The sequence below is a fragment of the Protopterus annectens genome, chromosome 10.part0, assembly GCF_019279795.1.
Source record: "Protopterus annectens isolate FY-2018-M chromosome 10.part0, PAN1.0, whole genome shotgun sequence".
NCBI classification, from domain to species: Eukaryota; Metazoa; Chordata; order Ceratodontiformes; family Protopteridae; genus Protopterus; species Protopterus annectens.
In genome coordinates this window covers 821,827,165-821,847,962 of record NC_056744.1, presented here as the reverse complement: position 1 = coordinate 821,847,962, position 20,798 = coordinate 821,827,165, and the positions used below count along the sequence as shown (strand labels likewise).

The window sequence follows — 20,798 nt, the reverse complement described above, 5'->3', positions numbered from 1 at the left end:
TGAAGGATATGTAGCCTGAAACTCAAATGTCCTGAACTCCTGACTTCAATTTTCAACGCTATGCAAGAAAACAGAACATTTTATGTGAAACAGATAAAAAATATGGTGCAAAAAATCTGGACAGTTAAGAGGTACGAGTAGTCCTTACCAATTTAGTACGTTTGTATGCAACATGACCGGCTGGTAATTGGTTTCCTTTCCAACACTCCGCCCCACCCGTAGTAAATGTATGACGTACAACATGGTCAAAATCAAGTAGACGTTCCGTACTGACGTATATCGACAATTTCTTTGGACTTAACTAATGTTGACATCCTGCAGGAATGTTTGCGGATGGTTTAGGATCGGGTAGGTTTTAATACTGTTGATTTTTTTTTTAATGAGGTGCTGGTGTGCGCGTCGTATGTACCGGAAGTACTGGAAAACAGTGCAGTGTTTCTTTCATTCATTGTCAGTCATAGATTCTTAAGAAAGATTTTGAATAAGCTTATTTTTTTCTGATATAAATGTAGTTCTGTTTTAAAGTAGTTTGCATTAGTAAGAGCAACGTTGCGAGGGTGGATTGTTTGAAATTCTGTGAGCACAATTATTCATGGTGTGACATACTAGTGAGAACTGTTTTAAACACGTGGGTTATTTTTTTATGCTTTGTTTACACTTAATTTTGGGGTTTACATCTGTCACTGTCTAAATGAGTAGTATTGATCTTGTAATGTAGGATTACAGCAATATATGTTTGCATTTAAGGCATGCAGTTATTATTAGAGGTTGTGAAATTTGTATCTGCTGATATTGCTCGTGAGAGAGCATACGTTTGTATGTGTTTTTCTTTTTATATGTATTTTATCATTTATACTGCTCGTTTCTTCTTTTTTGCGCATTTTCTGAGTAAATTGCACTTATTTGTGCGCCCTTGTAGTTACTCTATTTTAAATAGTTGTGTTGCTGTCATAACTTGTACACTACCTCGCAAAATAAATTTCAGCTGTCATAGTTGTGTGTACCAACGAGTGCATTTTATTCATTATGATGGACTCCTTGTGGTATATCAACTCAGAAAAGATCTAAAGAAGATACTTCAGTGGTGTTGTCAGATGGCACCGTGGTTACTGTAAGCATAGCTGTATTGACGGCGCGCCAACGAAATACCCAGACTCGATGATTGGATGCAAAATCCTGATAAGGGATTAAAGACGAGGCAGTGGCAATAGTGTCTTCAGTATGAATTAGACATTTTTTAACATTTGTTTTCTCCTTCTGCTGCATGCTGAATCATCAGCCTATGATGGCAGCTGATGTGGTCAGTTTTCCCTATTCTCTCGGTCCTTTTTAGCATTCCCCTTACACTTGCCTATTCAGTGTGAGATGTCTACTTGGCCTTTGGTAATCCTTAGTGGAGTATGTGGCCTTTCAGCTATTGTTGTCTCATCCAAGTCCCAAGAGTGAGACTACTCCTCAGGTGAAACATGCCAAAGCTGCTTCCATAAGAAGCTGAAATGCAGTTTTCATTGCTGCAGTATTTTCATTTTGCAGGTTTAAATTACTTTCTCCACTTGTAAGTTAAGCCAGTTCCCAAGTGTTGACAGTAATGAGAGATGTATTTTATTTTTCATTATGGAAGCTACTTTTGAAAGACTAGTGGCTACCAGTGTATCTATTTGTCCAGACAGTATTACATAATGCCACAGCTGGCCATAGGAAGCATGGTATATTTTAAGCTATGCTAGATATGTGCGTGGTGCATGGCTCTGAACCCCTTTCTGTGTAGTGTTGTGTTATACTTGTATAAATGCATGCATGCTTTTACTAAAACAGATGTATGGCAGTGATAATTTTGCTGTAATCTTTCTAGCTGAAACAGGCATTACTCCTTTTATAGCATCTCATGACTCAATACAAAACTGTGAATTATTCATGCCACTTATTCTCAGGGCAAGAAATCTGGAAAAAGCCAAATAGAATAGGGGGAGGGGTAAAGGCTCCCAAATAAGGACAGATTTTAAATAGTGATCTTATAAACTTAGGAAGCTGCTAGAGGAAAGCAACCATCTCACTTCAACAGTCAGAGAAAGATGAACATGTTCTTGTTTTAAATCTTTGGTTATTTTTAGATTAGCAGCAAGTTATCTATAGTCAGCTCTAGCTTTGTAGTACAGGTGCACTGACACAGCATGCTGATGAATACTATAGCAGGAGTGTAGCCATATGCAACTGTTTTGTGATCACAGTCTGATAATCATGCCTGTCTTATCCCCCACTGTATTTAAAAATGCACATTCTTTTTAACAACAAAAGTGATCGTTATTTTCAGCTAATGTCCACTGCAAGTATAAAAAATGTTTTCTTGTGAGTATTTATGTTATGCAAGTTCGTTATATGTTTATCAGTGTTAAAACGGTTATAGATTAATTACTCTGTATAAGCTGTAATGCTTTTGGGAGATAATCATAAAAAAATGTACTGTATTGTAAAGTACAAAGAGGATTCCTGACTGCAGCAGCTACTACAGGCAATCTAGAAAAGGGATTGAAGTTTGAATTCATTCACTTTGAGGAAGATGACATTGTTTGTACAGTGAATACCCATGGCTTTTAATAGGTCAAGTAAATGAACAATATTCATTCCTCTATATAATAGTTACCAAATTTATTAACGGCAAACTCCACTTTGGTAAACTTAAAGACTATGTTACATTAAGTATTTAACAAGATCCTTGGTATGCTACATGAAACAACACATCTACAGACCACTCAAACTCCTCTACAAGACACTTCGACCTACGTATGTGGAGACACTTAAATGTAGCCTTTCTTAACCCCAAATACCCCCTGTCATATACAGCCACATGTCATGGCCCCTCTACTTCTAAGCCCATAAGCAAGTCGCTACACAACCCAACATCCCGGTTACTGGAGACTCCACTGTGAGACACACTGCTCAGCAGGGTAAGTAAGGAGAAAGTTATGGTCACTTGTTTATAAGGGACCATAATCTGCCAGATTATGCATGCGCTCAGGTTACCGGATTGCAAGCATCAGTGTAACTCTGTCATTGTCCATGTGGGTGTAAATGATTTGAGACATATGTTGTCCTAGACTATATGGAGAAAGACATGATGGAGCTCTTGGAATATGTGGCCCAGGCTGTTGTGAGTCAAGCACTGAGCAATGTACTTCTTTCTCCATAGGTCATGCCACAGTGTAAACAGAAGATGACTGACTTTAACAATTGCTTTAGTTTCCGGTATCATTCTAAGGGAGGGCAGTATTTGTCAGCCTAGAAGGAGACGGCCAACAGACCACTTTGCTTTGCCAGGAATTGTCTGCACCTCTCCCCTTTAGACTGTTTTAAGTATTTGATAAAATGTTATACTCCCCAATATTGCCTTTTTAGGTGATACCAACCTGACATTCCTTCTAACATAGCAAGTCAGAACCAAGAAAATCTAAAGGTTTTATTGCTCAGTGCCAGGAGTCTAAATAAGAAACCCCGCTCCCTACAAACTCTCCTGACTCTAGAGAATGCTGACATTTTTGCAGTCACTGAGACTTGGTTTAAAGCAATGGAGAGCACACCTGCAGTGCAAGGCTATAATGCCCTCCAAGCATTTAGACAAGCTATTACACAGCTAGGGACTGAAGGTGGAGGTGTCGCGATTTACATAAATGTATCTTAAGGCTTGTTAACAGGATGATGCACTTGAGCATCTCCATGGCAAAATCCCATGCCACTTGCTTTCAAGCTGTAGGTCCCCTCTGTGATCTAGGAAACCTATAACATATATTTAACCTAACAGGCACTGATCATCCAACTCAGTTACCATGCTCATGGATGACATTAATTACCCTGCTATTAACTGGGTATTATGTAGGACACCAAATATGCAGACACAAAGGTTCCTGGATTTAGTACACACAAACTCACTGGACAAGATTGGCAGTACTCTGACCAGAGGCACGGACATACTGGATCTGGTTGTCATTAATATGAGAGCTCTGCACATCCCCTAGTTCAATATCCTCTTTGGTAAGGTCGGACCACAGAATGGTCAGCTTTGAAGTAAAAAAAAAAAACAAAAAACACTGATTCCCAGCAAATCCAGAAATGTGCCGACTCTTCTAAGGCTAATTTCCTAGTGTTAAGTGATAACTTGGCAAAATCTGAAGTCACCCCAAACTCTGAGAACCTTGCTGCCTATGGGAAACCCTTCACAGAAATCCTATACAAGCATATTGATATCTAAATACAGGCAGCTGTACCAACTAGGAATAAGTACATAACTAACTCAAGAAACAAGTCAACCTGGTGTATTCACATCAGTTGTCTGTATAATAGAAGGAAGAAAGTTGTGGTAAAAATTAGGGTGCGTAGCATATTGCAGGATAAAAATGTTGTCAAAAAATCATAGGAGGTTACTAGGCTAATGACCCTAGGGCACTTACAAGCCTAGCCAAGTTTTACTCTTATTTCCACAATCAGCACCTGTTGCCCTGTCAAAGAGGGACACAGGTGGAACCCCCTGGGGTGAACTTAAGGTTACCCATCCAATCGTCCAGATTGCGTTTGAAGAGGGCCAATGGGGTTCTCTGCTTGACATGAAGAGGGAGTCCCTCTGGGAGACAGATCTGTCCCTCCAGCAGGTTCTATTAATGTCACATACCAGGTTAAGGCCTTTACCACGAGTAACCTGTATACCATTTGACTTGTGGGTATGCAGCATTTCCAATAAAGCAGGGTGAACGACTGCCTTATATGCAAGGCAGAGATTGTCTCTGAGTAGTCGGTATGAAACAGAATAAAGTGACAGTGATTTCAGATGATCCACATAGGACAGATGTTGAAGACCTTGAATTTTCCTTCTGAGGTACTTTTGTGGTCTCACCAATTGCTGCAGGTGCTTGGAAAGGTACATAACCAAAAGGGGTATTGTACTCAATTATTGGCCTAATGAAGGAAGAGTACAGAGAGGTTATAACTACTTTTTTTCTGGAAGCAATGCCCTTATTTATGAGATGAGCAGTATAGAATGCCCTTCTTACCACTGTAGAGACATGGTGATCAAAGTTAAAGTTGCTGTCAACCTCTGTGTCCAGGTCTCTCACCACTGAGTGCGTACTTAGGGTGTTGCTATTGGTGTGGTAGTTAGCAGGAACATTGCTCTTACCGAAAGGGATGATGATCCATTTCTTTGCATTGAGTTTAAGGCCATGACTTTGGCACCAGTCATTTGTTTGTATAAGACCCTCTTCTAGGATGTTGACAGTTTGGAGATTCTATGACCATGCCTAGTTTGCAGTCATCCGCAAACTTTGTCAGACACAGACCTTTAGTTTTACCTTGTACTTGAGAAATAGTTTCCAAACAGTAGAGGTTCCAGGACTGATCCCTGTGGATCACCACTGGTTACAGGTCTCCCTTTGACAAATCCAGTTTGAGTAGGGTCAAGTGTTTGGAGATTACCTATATCTTTGTTAAGATCCATGATTGTTCACTCCATGGCCTTGCGGATAAGGCTAGTCAGGCTAATAGGTATGTAGTTCCCAGAGTCAGTGGAAGCACCATTTTTGTGTAAGGGGATAACAATGGCCTTTTTCCATTCAGCTGGGATGAAGCCGGTGCTTAGACTATGACCGAAAAGAGTACCCAATGGTGGTGTAATTCTTGTTTGAGCCCATGTAAGATGCAGCCTGGGATGTTATCAGATCCCATAGATGCTGTGTTTTTGACCTTGGAGAGGGCATTTACAACCTGCTCTTTAGAGATACAAGGTAGAGGACAGGTGGTTGGGATGTCATGTGGTACATATGGCGGGGACAGGGGAGTGAATTTTTTTTCACAGAACTTCTCTGCTAACAGGTTAGCTATGCCCACAGGCTCAGTATATGTGGTATCATTAACTACCAGTTTGGCACAAATCTGGGCCTTTCCTTTTAGGTTACAGATGTAACTAAAGAATGCCTTATGGCTGTTCTTAGTTGAGGAAGCTAATTTGGATTTGTAGTGTGCTTTGGAGGACTTCATACAAAGTCTTATTTGCTTGTTTAAGCTGAGGGAGGCCAGGGTCCCTCCCCAGCTTAAATTAAACAAACAACTTGGAGAACAAATAAAGTCAATCAAAGACAATTTTGAGGTAAATCTGGCCACCCAGGACAAGGACAACCAACAGGCGTTCATTATGTATGTCCACAACCTCAAAGGCAATACACAATCTCTTGTACAGAGCTCATTGCTAATGGAATCAACTACACTGAGAGAAAGCTGTAGCAAACCTACTGACAGAGAAATTCATCACTAACTTAATCCATCTCTCCGAGACAGCCTCCCATCAGGATACACCACCAAGTATATCTCCCCCAACTATCACTAGGGAACAGGTCCTCAATGCTCTGTCAAAGGCCAACAGCACTGCATCAGTGGGCCCTGACAGTAACCCAGGCTGCCTTCTAAATAACATGAAGCACAACCTAGCAGACCCTCTGGAGTGACTATTTAACTATGGCCTCATAATTTGTGAATGGCGACCGTCATCCCTCCTCATAAAGGCGGGACATCTAAGGACTCTGGCAACTACAGATCCATAAGTCTCTGTAGTCTCATATGAAAAGCCATGGAAACGATCAATAATGGCATACAAAACTTCTAGACACTGAACCCAACCCAGTTTGGTTTTGTCAAGGTCAGTTCATGCCTGCTCATCCTGGTGGACGTCTTTGAGAAGGTCACCCAAGCAATTGATGAGGACAAGATGGTTCACACAGCCTACCCTGTCCTGGCCAAGGGATTTAACACAGTACCCCACCCAGGCATTGTTGACAAACTCAAGAGATTAGGTGTAAACACTTATGTCAACCGGTGGATATGCAACTGGCTCACAGACAGGACCCAGAAAGTTAGAACTGAGGACTCCACTGCTGCAAAGAGGGCAGTCATCAGTGGAGTCCCTAAGGGATTGGTCCTGGGGCCTCTCCTTTTTTGAAAATCTAATCCTCTGGAGTCAAGGCCAACGTCAAGGGCCTCTGTCTGATTAATTTTGCAGACATTTGCAAATTGGGAGCAGTCCTAGAATCCCCCACTAACACTCTCCAAGAAGGGCTGACCCAGACAATTAACTGGTGTCAGATCGGTGGACTAAAAGTAAATGCTAAGAAATGCATAATTGTAAATGCTCCTTCCTGAAGAATACTGCTACTGGCATTTAGTTGCAGTGAAGATACATTACAACAATCCTATGTATAGGGCTAGCCTTAGGTGAAATAGTGCCCTAGGTAAAGGGATCCATGGTGCCTCACACTGCCTACTATTTCACCCCCACTCCCACCCCACCCTTGCCTCACACATCTTCCAATTCTTCCCTCTTGTTTTGCAGCAATCACAGGCTGCCTACGCCACATTTTGCCTCAGTCATCAGTTTTTTCAAGAAGCCTTGGCTTTTTGAAAGCTCTGAAGGGCATTTTAAAGTTTTTTACAACCCTTTTTTCAGTGATGGCTTGATCAAAAATTATGATTAAGGAAAGAAATTTGGTGGTGTTGATGTTCAGCTTTACTCTTCCTTGCATGCTTTCCACACACACCTTTACGTTTCCTTGCATCCTGTCAATACACCTTACCTGCAAGGCAACATAATAGTAACTGTAGGAAATAACTGTTGCACCATAGGGTTATAGATGCTCTGAGATGCATTTTAGAGCATTTACCCAATCTTTTGGTCTAGTGGTGCTCTGAACAAGAACCATGAGTAGGAAAATAATTTTTTTCTATTTTTTTTCATTGAATGAACAAATAAGTTGTGCCACAGGCTTGACAAAAAAAGCTGACAAAATAGTAGCTCACAATAAATTATGAAGATCAGTGTTTGTTTGGATACATAAGTTGTACCCGAGAATACTGCCTCCAACCCCCTCCCAAAAAAGTGGTAAGTGTGCATCCCTCTGGTCTTAGACCAGGTGGGATGAAAGCAGAGGTTCAAATGGTTACAGTTAAATGATTTATATTATTGTGTGTGTGTATAAAATATATTTGTGTGTGTATAATATCACATGGCATGTTCCCTCACTCCTACCCTCCCAAAGGCAGTCACCTGTACACATGCCTGATGTGTGATTGTTTGGAAACTGAAAATAACGTAATGTTAATGTATTTCAACTTGTTGCTTCTAGACAATATAGTTCCTTCACAAGCAGTAGTAACATTCATTGCACACAGCTGAAGTCTGTTTTAACTTTTCTCACAATGACTACAAGGTACCCATCTCTAGCATAAGCTATAATAAGCTGTTGAGTCAACTCATGATTTTTGACACTGAGACTAATGAAAGAAATAATGACCACACCATCTCCATCCTTCCCACAAGCTACAGGGACCACCCCCATCCCCCCGCAGCTTTCTTTACACATCTCTGAGAAGGGCTAGTTTCAGAATTGGTGTACTTGAAGGCAGAGACCACCACTAATTCTAGGTCTAAATCCATTTATATAGTTCAGGGTGTGGGGACCACCAGTCCCTTAGAAGCTCTTAACGTATGAATGTTTTGTAATGTATTTTATGCTTTATTTTTGAAAGATAATTACTTGGTAACTGCATTTTATACTGCTACCCAGCTGCTATCCAGAAGAGTTGCATATGTGCCTGACATTAGTGTGTATGTGTGAGATATGTTGCGTACACTCTGCATGTTCAACTTCAGGGAAACTGGAGAAATGCTAGTTCACCTAATATATTTTTGAGGTGCTGGAGAAAAGCACATGGATAGAGACATTGATACAGACACGGCATAGAAAATGCCATACCCAAGAACTCAGAGCAAAGCCCTTTTAAGAAAAAGAAAAAAAAAAGGCAACTCCACTCACTGCACCATTGTGGTAATGAGCAGTTACTTTCACAGACATCCTCTTCTTGCCAAACTAGGAAGGACAGCCACCTGTCATGTGTAAGGTTTGTATTTGTGATGGTAAATGAAAGAAATTATGGCCATCTTGTTATTCCTAAAAGCACTGCAGCAATATCCCCCAACGCAGAACCATAATGGCAGTGCCAGTGATGTTTGTGAGTGAAAGTCATCAGAGAGTAATGCATACTTGTCTCTGTCCCTGAATTCATAGCTTGTCCCTGACTGTGCTCATATTATTTCCCTGCCCCTTGTAACATTTTTTGTAATAAATCATTCAAGATTACAGACTGTGAATAATGCCATACATTAGAGTTTAATACTTAATGTCCAAAAATGCATGTTGATACAACATGTGTTAACTTTTTAAGTGAATTAGAGTAATATATCCCTGGGCTGAGATGGAAATGGGTACAGTGGGGTCTGTGTTCTACCATGGTTAAGAATTTCTAAATAAATAATAATATACATAGATCTAAATGTGTGTGTGTGTGTGTGTGTGTGTGTGTGTTATATACGTAAAATTCTCATTCTCAGCCTTTATTCTGTCATTATTTTTGGCTTTGCTCAGAATTCTTGAGCAAAGAAGTCGAGAGTTATAACCGGTGTCCTGACAGTATTTATAAAACTTCCTGAAACAGAAAGCCATTCCTGAAGAATGGAAACATCTGCTAGTCTTAAAATCCTGGTTAAACTCTGAGATAGGTCACTCTGGATTGCCTGTCTGTAGCATTTAACTCACTTATGATGATTCACTGATTGCCAACTTTATTCTAACATGGTTGTATCAGAATACTGTTTAAGATAAAAATGTCATGAGAAAATGAATTTCCCACAGACACTATAGAATAAAATAGAATATAGCTGCTTGGCCGAATACTTCAGCTTCAGACTGAAAGTATGCATTTGTATTCTTTGTTTGTGTTGTAAATATGGTAGTTATTGCAATTTCTGGGCATTATTCATAAACAATGTATGCAGCTGTATAGGGCTGATATGCAGTAAGCCCTTGTATCATGCTCCAAGCAATTCATAAAAGTTGTCAGATCCCTCTGTACTCTCTGGGGGAGGGACATATACAACTGCTTTCCTGGGGGAGTCCAGGTACACAAAATGGGATTGCAGTTTAGTGTGCAGTTTACAAGCGAATGAAATACTGCACTAGGGAGTAGTGAATGGAAGTTACAAAGTGGGGGTGTGCTGTTGCAGACAACTTACAGCCGATACAGCAGTGCAGTGTCATACCTCCAAGAAATGGCAAGTTATATGTGAGCAGCAGCAGTGTCACCATTCCCTGGAATGACCCTCTCGTTAAGAAGAGAAAAATACTGAAAGATTTAAAAGTGTAATATGGTTTGCATTACAGTGCAGACAAGTGCACTGCCACAACCATTTTTCCCCTTGCACTGCAGTGTGATGCAGCTGTACTTCCCCTTACATTGCAGTGTGATGCAGCTGTACTTCTGTCAGTGGAAGCAGCTGGTGTATGTTATCCCTTCACTAACATAGTATGCTAATGACCCAGTCTCTTGTCATAGCAGTAGGGGCTGAACATTTACCAACTTGCCCATGAATGTAGAGGTTTGTGAACACAAGTTTTGCTATGATCCCTTCCACAATAGGTGCTGAAGTTTGGGCATGGTAGTTACTAGGCTGAGGGGGAACAGGATCAGGTGTGTTGGGCATTTTGTGCGCATCTTTGTGGCTGCACGTGATTTTGTGTCTGCATGTGTGTCTGTCTCTATGTCTATGCATGCATACTATACTAGACATGGGTAGGAGAAAGCATCTGTGTCGATGCTTGCATACTGTACTAGACATGGTTAGAAGAAAGCATCTGTGTCTATGCATGCATACGGTACTAGACATGGGTAAAAGAAAGCATCTGTGTCGATGCTTGCATACTGTACTAGACATGGGTAGAAGAAAGCATCTGAGAATTATCTGCAGCCTTAATATTTTTATTTTTCAGGAATTGGCAAGGTTACCTGACTATTAGTGTTGTTTAGGGGAAAAAAAGCTAAGAAAAAGTGAGTGGTCATACTCGTACTAGATAAATTATTTTGTTCTGTTACAATTTTGTTAATAAACAGGTATGTTTAATTACATTAGTTTGCTCATAACATGCTGTATTTTTGTAAACAGATTTTGACAGCGCTGTTGAAAATATTGGTAAACTTCCTCAAGACTTATTTGCAGAATTAGTAAGTATAACTTTTTTTTTGTTTGTTTTAAAATACAGTATTAGCAAAGTGTTTCTTTACCCGAAGGTGTAGGGCAGTGGTCAAGTGGATTTTATTTCTTATATTTTTTCCACATGCTGCTATAATATACAGTTAAACCCTGAAGTTTTAGGCTTATTATTTTCTGTAACTTGTTTAGTGAACTTAACTTTACTATGTTTGCTGATTGACTACTACTTGCTTGTGAACCTGTATTTTCAACATTTAAGGATAAAGTGAGCTTTATTAGTGGTTTGCAGTTGCATTTTTTTTTTTTATTGAAGCAAATTTGTTAAATCAGTCATGCATTAATTTAGTGCTGCCTCTGTCTATAACGAAACATGTTTGTATCAGATTCATCTTTCCAGTAGTATATTTACTAGACGGGGGGGGGGGGGGTAAGGGAGTTGTTATGATTCCAGGGGGGTGAGTGAGTGTGTGTGTCTTTCCATTCCGCACTGTATGGAGATGCCGGTTCTGCATGGTCGACATTTCAGAAAGCAGAAGACCATATGGCCGAGACCATATGATCGACTTTTGAAATTTCGATCATGTAAAACAAAACAAAAAACAACAATCACTAACCTAAACATTGCTAGTAGGGAGGCAAGCCCCCCTGCACCCCCCTCCATGTGGGGCTCCACCCCCCACACCCCCCGGAATTTAAATATACCAACTCTGAGATCACACTACAGTGCGGAAGATGGAAATATTTCCATTCCGCAGTATATGGAGATACCTGTTCTGCATGGTCGACATTTCAAAAGTTGAACATACAGTCTCGGCCGTATGGTCTTCGGCTTTGTGAAATGTCGACCATGTGAAGGGGACCCACATATACGTATTAGAAAAAATCTTGTAGGGATGTGGAAAAACAGTCGGACAAGAAGAACAGTTTATAATTTAGCACTTTCATCCTTTATTGTTGCAGAACTTTATCAGAAAGTGAATAAAACAATTCAAAAAAGATGTTTTTGTACCAAAGACAGTGTATTATTAGAGTTAATCAAGCAAAGCAAAAGGGGTTAATAGTCAAATCAGTGAGAGACTTAGTGGACCAATCAGGAAAAACAGTACAGTTATTAAGGAAGAACCAATTAAATTATGAATGGGAAAAGTACTGGACTAATCAGTGAAAGAGATTGAGTCAGTCAGAACATGCCTGTAAATTAACTGTAAGCTTGCACTGTAACAAGTGTGAGAGCCAATGAAACAGTGCAAACAGGTAAAGCCACCAGTCATGGTAAAGACACTTACTACATTCTACTTGGTAGGAAGAACGAGGCTTGCTCAAAGTAGAAATAGTACAAAAATCTGTAGAGAATTGAAGGCACTGGTAGAGTGCTATCTGTAGAATTTTATCGCACATTTAATGTTTGTTACCCTTGATTCCTGGAGGAGCTTTGGAGTTGAGTAGCAGTTGCCACCTAAGTTTGTGGACATCAAGGAGGTTAACATCGCCTTTGAAGTCTTCGATGGGTTCAAGAATTAAAAATATGAAGCAGGGTTGTCCCAGGCAGGTTAGGCAGTGTTTTGCCAGCATGTTCTTTGCGCAGCTCAAAAGAAACCATGACACAATGTTCTTTTATTCTGTCCGACAGTCTCTTTGAGGTTTTGCTGATGTAGAAACTGCTACATTGATTGCAGATAGCAGCGTAAATTACATTGAAAGTGTTGCATTCAAAATGCTGTCTGAGTTCTAGTTTGAAATTACAATGTGTAAAATGGAAAACATTACAAGCAATAATGTGTTTGCAGGCAACACAGCGGTTACATGGGAACATGCCTGTGGGGTGAGCTGGAAGATGGAATCTTGGTGCAGCTTGAAGGTATGCTTGAGTGTCCAGGATTTTTTGTAACAAAACTGTGGCTTGTTCCCCAGAGTGGAGCAGAGCTCTTTGTTGTTATGATACATCAGTTCTCAGTCCGGAAGTACCGGGTGGGGTGCATATCCTGGCTGTTAGGAAGGGAGAAGCTGAGGACAAAATCATACATTTTCTGTTTGGGGGTTAAAAACTGGATTTTAGGATGAGCTGGAATCTGGTGTGCCTGCAAAGGGCAACCTCTTCTTGGATTGAGCTGACCAGAGGTTCGGTCCAGGAAGAGTTTTTTCAGGAAGGAGCACTCCAGGCTGAATATGTCATCACTGATGATGATGCAGGATAGCCTAATGAGCTGCCCTTTGACTGTGTTCTTTTTCATGAACTTAGGATGTAGCCTAGTGTATTCCAGGAAAATATTTCTGCAAGTGTCCTTCCTAAAGAGGTCCATCTTTTGAAGCAGGGGTTCTCTTTATCTAGGGTGATGCCCATGTCTAAAAAGTGGGCTTATTGCCCATTCCTGAGACTGTGAATTTGACAAAACTGATGTTGCCAGCTATAAGGCCTGGAGTTCTGCCTTGCTGCCACACCAGATGACAAAAATATCTTCTATGTAGTGACTGTAGAGTCTGGTGTGTTGGAAGCCTGAGATTTAGGTAAGAATTTCTTATTCCCACACACTAAAGTACCAAGTTCTCATAAGCTGGAGCCATTTTGGACCCCAGGGCTACCCCACACTGCTGGTGATGGATCATTTGGCTGAAGTGAAAAAAATTGTACCTTAGCACAACAGAAATGAGGTCACAGATAATCTTAATAGAGTTGCGGGGAGGGCGGTATGTTTGGAGAGGAATAGCTTGGTAAGCTGAAGGCCTTCTTTATGGGGGATGCTAGTATAAAGCGACTCTGTGTCTAGCGTGACCAGAAAATTGTCAGCATTGTTGATTGGTAGTTGTACAGCTCGTTGAAGAAAATCTATGAGACTTTCAAATAGAACCAGATGGACTGTACAATGAGGTTGAGTTTGCTATCAACATATTGAGAGACCTTCTCAGTTTTGGGCTTACGGCTGCTAACTGTGCTGAAAGGGCTCTCCAGGCTAGGTTTGCTGACAGATAGAATAATTTGTCTATCACTCTGAAGTCTCTAAACACATCTTTGAGAGTAACTACCTTGTAAAAATCATTAGTAAACAATGCAGCTTCAGGTTTTTGGATGTAACATTATTACAACCCAGGTGCCTTCATTGCCTTTCAAAATGTGGATATTGTTGTTTTGACGGAGTTCTTTCAGGGCTGCCAGTTTGGGAGGTGGAGGTTGAACCATTTGTCTGCACTTTTTTGGTTGATCAGGTTTCTTAAGTCTCTCTCACAAATATTAAGATATGCTGCTAGAGTGGATTGCAACACCGGATTGAACAGGCTTTTTAGTTTAGGCTAGGTTGGTGATTATATCTGTGTCGTTGGTGGAATCTTTGAGTAGGTATTTTAAATTAAGCTTCCTGAGGAAAAGCCTGAAATTCAAAGTACTGAGGCCAGGTTGGCTCTTTGGGTGGGGGTGAAAGTGAACCCTTTGCTCAGTACACTGATGTGTGCATCTAAAAAGTGCACATGGGATAAGATGAAGATGGAGCAATTGTTGTTGCTGTTTAGGGTTGGCTGCATGCCCTGCTCTTGCCGCGGCCTCCTCAGTCTGTTCCTCATGATTATGCCGTACCCTCTGTAGTTGTCCAGTTCCTGGTTCAAGAAGTGGTCACAGCCGTCCATTATGCAGTGGGGAGCTGAGTGCCTGCTTTGCTGTCTCCCCCTGTTGCATATTTATGCATATAGATGGATGCAAAGTACAGATTTTGACCACTGGTTATTGGCTAGGCTTGTAATGGTCTGCAGACTAGCCTAGTATGAACCTGTTTATGTACGTATATACTTATGTATGTGCGTGTGTGTGTATATGTATGTATGTAAATATGTGTGTATATGTATGTATGTAAATATGTGTGTGTGGGTCCACTTCTGAATCTCGAAATACTGAAATTTCTATTTCAGTATTTCGAGACCAGAATGTTGAAAGTGCAGTTATTTGAAACTGCACTTTAACAAATCTGCATTTATCGAATTCCCGGTAGTTGTGGTGTGGTGTGGAGTGGTGTGTGTTTTCTGGTGTACTAGTGTAGCTTGGTCTGGGATTTGTACGTGGTTGCTGATGTGTACCTGTTTACGGAGATTCAGGTAGGTATTTACATTTTCAGGGTTTTGGGTAGGAATTCATTAATTTTTATTTGAGTAGGTTGGATAGGGCAGGTAGAAGTAGATGTTTTTTTCGTATTTCATGTTAGTCCAACCTCGGAGTTGGTATATATAAGTAGTGGGGGTGGGAGGTGCAGGGGAGCTTGCCCCCCTGCAAAAACTTGTGTTAGTTTTGTTTCTGTTGTGTTTTCTACTTATGTTTTGGGGAAGGTTGTATGTGTAGTTGTATTATTTTTTTTTGTTTTGTTTTTTGTTATTTTGCAGTTTCGTTTTTTTTGTGGTTTTGGCCGTTTGGTATTCTGGTCTCAAAATACTGAAATTTGATATTTCATTATTTTGCGATTCAGAAGTGTGTGTGTGTGTGTGTGTGTGTGTGTGTGTGTGTGTGTGTGTGTGTGTGTGTGTGTGTGTGTGCGCGCACGCGCGCATTTACGGATATAAATATATATACGTAACTACCCTGTTGGAGAACAGATGTTCTTCAGTGGGATATTGATTGAGGCAACTCTGGTATCAAGTCCACAGCTTCACGGCAGCTTATTAAGTTGCTGTGAAGCCTGGACTGAAAACAAATGGCCTCCATATTGTGTACACTTGGTAAATGTGGTAAAAAAAGTAGACAAAAATGAAAAATGACTCAAATAACAAAAGTAACTGGGTTGTGTGTTTTATGTGCTTACCTTTTACACTTGCTATACTATCTCTTTTAGAGAGCAAAAAATAAACCAATAGTAATGCAATTGCTTATGTGTTTGCGTGTGTGTGTATGTGAGAGAGACTGCACATACATCTCGACTACTTTGCTCAAGAATTTTGGGCAAATCCAATCATACTGGGGGTACAAAGACCAAAATTTGAGGACAGATTTTAAATATTACACTAATTCACATAAAATGTTGCTAGGAAGAGTTTTTCCCATAAACATGATTTTTTGAGCATTAGTAGTTATTAAACTGTTATGTCTGGATTTCTTGATTGACAGTAATCCTCAGAGATTTTCTAGAAAATCAAACATTTTTCAAGGGACAGAGCAAAATTATGATGCAAAATCAGGGATTTTCTACAAAACTGGGAATAGCTGAGAGGTGTGTGTGTGGGGGGGGGGGGGGTAATTGCAATGATTTGTACTGTATGTATTTTTTTCATTCATATGACCAAGTGAGTCATGTGAGTTGTACAGAATCAAAAAAGTGTCTGCGTTACTGGGCATTTTTCTGTGTGTGTACATAGATATTATTACGTGTTTACATAATGTATATTTTGGATTCAATCCTCCAGTAACAATTACATATCTTATAACTTCTTTGACATGTGGGGAGGAGCTGTTTTACTTCAAAAACATGAAAATAGCATTAGCCAAACATTTTAGTCAGCTCAGTTTGAGCTAACAGTTTGGGTGTGAGGAAGGTGCCCTGAAGCTTTGGAAGCTGTCCAGCTGTTATATCCATGGCAGGATATAGCTTTGGCTATTGCAGCAGTGACCTTTCAAACATATGCTGTTATGGTACGTGTACACACACAACTGTACTGTCCTTAGTATTCCCATACCAGCCAGTCTTTCACTCACACCCATGTAGTTACACAAATTGTATTATTTATTAATATATGACATTCCAGTGAATCTCTTCTTACCTTTTAAAATTGTAGGGAACATTTGAATCATGATCTAAATATGTTGCTGTAATTTGGACTAACCTATAGGGCTTGAGCTGCAAATCATTTCTTAAAATGTGTAATTTAACAAGATTATTCTTGCTGTAGATAGTTCTGTCTTCTCCCTAACAGTTTCTTATGCAAGCAGGTAGTCTGGCACATAAAGAAAAAAGAAAATAAATTGAAGCATTCATTTACTTTACTTTATATTGCTCTGACTGGCTGAAATAGTGGATTGGGCATACCATGCCATTAAAAAATGGATAAGATGGTTAATAATTAGTTATGTGTAAGTACATGACAAAGACTGATATGTCTGTTTCATATTACCTGTGTAAATGTCAATATTTTGGATACTGCTTAATTAAAAAAAAAACAAATTACATTTAAAATCTGGTCTTGCATGGCATTGCAGAGTTCCAGCATCATCTACTTTACTAAAATATAATCTGCTGTGGGGTTGCTGAACCTTGAGGAAAGGGGATTTTCTATTTTGTACTTGTCGATGTTCATAGTAGCACTTGTCACACTTGGTGTATGCCATCACCTGTTCACAATTTATTGATTTTTACTGGTCTTTTAAGAGACGCTGGTAAGCATTTTGATTTTGTGTCAAGACCAGCATATTTGATGTGTTAGTATTAATGGTGTTATCTCCTGCACTTTAAAACAGGGTTAATTTAATTAAAGCAATCTAAAAAAAAAGATGTTAGCATTTCAGCTTCAGCAGTGCCAATATTTCTGGCATTATGACTTTCCTTAATTAGTGATAGCAGTGGTTCTATGCTATTACCAGTACTGAAGGCATGATCTTGCCCTGTATATTTGGAGGAAATATCCTAAGTTTTTCTTCTGAAGACTGATTTTGTATTTATTAGTAAGTTTTTAATGAATGTTTGCATTTCTCTCCACCATCACAACAAAATATTTGGTGTTTCCTGTCTTATTATCTACCACCTGGCCTACACATTCTTGATGGAGCAGGAATCAGGGAGATGAGAAATAAATTTGCCCAAGATGACATCTCAGTCTGAGGATATTGCACAAGTGTTCATCCCATAGTTAATTTGTGCCACCCAATTAACTGCCTTAATTGTCACTGTAGCTTCTGTCTCAATGCAGTTCCTGTGGTCTTCACCAGGGGTGGTCATCTAGCAGGCATGGGAAATTCCTCTACTCTCAAGGAAGGAAAGTCTGAATAGGCAGATTACTGTGTCCCCATCTGTGGTCAGATTGTGTTGACATCAGCACCCCTAGGTTGCCATCATCATAGGCAAATGCACTGTGCCTTCACACCAACAGGCCATCTTCTTTATGATCCCTGAAGCAATGTAATAATTGAGTTAGTGTGCATCAGTAAAATCAAAGGTTGTATAGGCATTAGTAGATGAAATAGTTGTTTAGACTCTAACAGTTATACTGCACATTTTGTAATGTTCTGATTTTGTGCTTATTTTTAACCACATTTTTCTGGTGCTTTTAGAGTAAAGATAGTGGTCCATTTAGCACTGACCTTGTCACTAAAAGCAAGTAAGCCTGTAATTGCCTGTTTTTGGTGTCTTCTTAGGCCGACATATGAAATAAATTGGCTAGTAGTTATTGATAATATTGCCTGTGTTACATTTGTGTGTTCTGTATCAGTAAATACTTTGTAGGCATCATTAATGTTTTCCTTCCACTTGGCCTGTAGACACACATAAGTCTTCACTTTATATTACATAATGGGATTTTTTTTTTGTATATGAAATATGAAATGGCCTTTGGTAATCTCTACTGTACGTTACTTCATGCAACATTAAGGTGGCTACATGTCTTTCTTGCTCACTGTGTCAGTTGTAGATGCATTAGAAGTATTGCAGGCTGTAACAATTTCTACACAGCTTCCAACAGAAAAGCTGAGGCAGGCATTGGATCCTCACTCTCTTTCTATCCTGGCTGACCCTTCAGCAACCTGTGAGCTACAGAGTCAGATCAGCAGCAGTGTAGACAGTTGTCCTCCCTGTGTGGGAGTGAGTATGTGTTTGTGGTGTGTTACTATAGTCTATACTTGAGAGACAGATCTGAGTTAATTTTGTGAGATGTTCATTGTATAAGAATCTTGCTAGTTCTTGGTTATTTTATGTGCTTTCATGATATAACTGTTTGCGTAGCCTCTTAGAGGCTTCAAGTTTATTAGTAATTTCTTTCAGTGTTCTACTAATTATTGGGAGTATAGACTTTCAGTTGCCTGATTGCAGCTTAGAGAATCACAGAAACTTAAATTTGGATCAGGACATGTACAGACTGAATGTACTGCATTTAAAGCATTTCATATTTTGCAAGATAGAAGTTCCCCCTCAGTTGATCACGTGGGGGATTTGCCACAACACTGTCCCTACTATTTTTATATTTAATATCGGGGGTTGTACATCCTTGGGTAAAGGAAATGTTGCCTAGGATTTACAGAGAAATGTTTTATTCCCGCATAGTGCTAAATGTCAAGCATCCCATAGTGAGATATAGCCTGTAGTTGCTTTGGCATGTATCATGGCTTGCATAATGCCTGTAGTCAGAGAAGGACTGCATAGAAAATTAGTGGTTCAAGGCTCCAGAGAACACCCCTGCAATACCAGGCTACAACTCTTGCCACACTTTTCGGCCACCAAACCAAGACCGAAACACTAAAGGTGGAGAAGTGTCCGTATTCACCAAGGATATTCACACCTCCAGGCTAGTTACCCAATACAATGCATCTGAAATTCTGTACCCCTGCTGAAAGGCAGATCTGGTGACCTAACGCCAGAGGCATCATCAGGCATAGGTTGTGGTGACCAGTACTGCTTCTCTGCCTGAACCAGCAGAAGGAAGAGAGCAAAAAAGGAACGCATTAGTACAAATGTGTTACGCAAACAATTGGAGGTGCACAGAGCAGTAGTTCATATGGCATACGTTCCACAGTGGCGGCACTTTTGCACCCCTCATTGTTGGATTGTTACTCCTTGGCTTCTGTAAAACAGAACTCAGTACATCGGTGGACCTGTTATCCAGAATAGGAGAAAATATCAGTACTTACAATACAAGTGTGTGTGTGTGTGTGTGTGTGTGTGTGTGTGTGTGTGTGTGTGTGTGTGTGTGTGTGTGCGTGCGCATGTGGTGCATGTGCGCGTGTCTCTTTCTCTCTCTCTCTATATATATATATATATATATATATATATATATATATATATATATATATATATATATATATACCTATGCCTAATCTCTTCCTGCCACTGTCTAAGCAGTTAAAGGTGGTTTCACCACAGATTGTTGCAATGCTGTCTGTATTGTACACTAGAATAGGTAATGCCAGTGTTATCATTCACAGTCCTGGCTAACTCATGACATGCATCCACCTTGTACAGTGGGTCATTGTATTGGTCCAGTAGCAGCTCCTGAAAGTCCCTTTGGAGGAAGAAAAAGAAAGTCTTGATTTCCCTAAGTTGCCCTGCTGTAACTTGAGTAGCCATGAGTTTATCTGTAATTCCAGAGTGGGGGATGGTGTTGAAAGCCTTGGCGAGATCTAGATAGGCTGTGAACCACCTTACCCTCCTCTATGGCTTTGATCTAGATAGGCTGTGTGAACCACCTTACCCTCCTCTATGGCTTTGATGATTGCTTCAAAGAAGTCTGTCAGGTTTAAGAGGCATGATCTGCCTTTTACAAACCCGAACTATGTGAGGTCCAGAGTTTGGAGATTACCAATGTCTTTGTTTAGGAGTTCCATGATGATACGTTCCATGGCCTTGCAGACCAGGCTCGTCAGTCTAATGGGGCGGTAGTTCCCGGGGTCTGTCATGGCTGCCCCTTTGTGGAGTGGGATAACTGCAGTACGCCATTCAATGGGCACAAAGCCTGAGGTGAGGCTATGATTGAACATGGTACTTAGGTGGGGTGCCAGTTCAGTTCATTCTGTAGTTCATGTAGAATGCAGCCTGGAATGTTATCAGGTCCC

At 40.2% G+C, this 20,798-nt stretch overlaps 1 protein-coding gene across 1 annotated transcript in view; it reads left to right on the top strand.

The window, feature by feature from the left end:
* The first annotated feature begins 221 nt into the window (after positions 1-221).
* Positions 222-20,798, top strand: part of LOC122813358 (COMM domain-containing protein 6-like) — a 388,320-nt gene continuing 367,743 nt past the window's right edge. The window contains exons 1-2 of the mRNA XM_044085631.1: positions 222-348; positions 11,030-11,088. Of these exons, the coding sequence (XP_043941566.1) occupies positions 324-348; positions 11,030-11,088 (84 nt within the window). The 5' untranslated portion in view covers positions 222-323. The remainder of the gene's footprint in view (positions 349-11,029; positions 11,089-20,798) is intronic.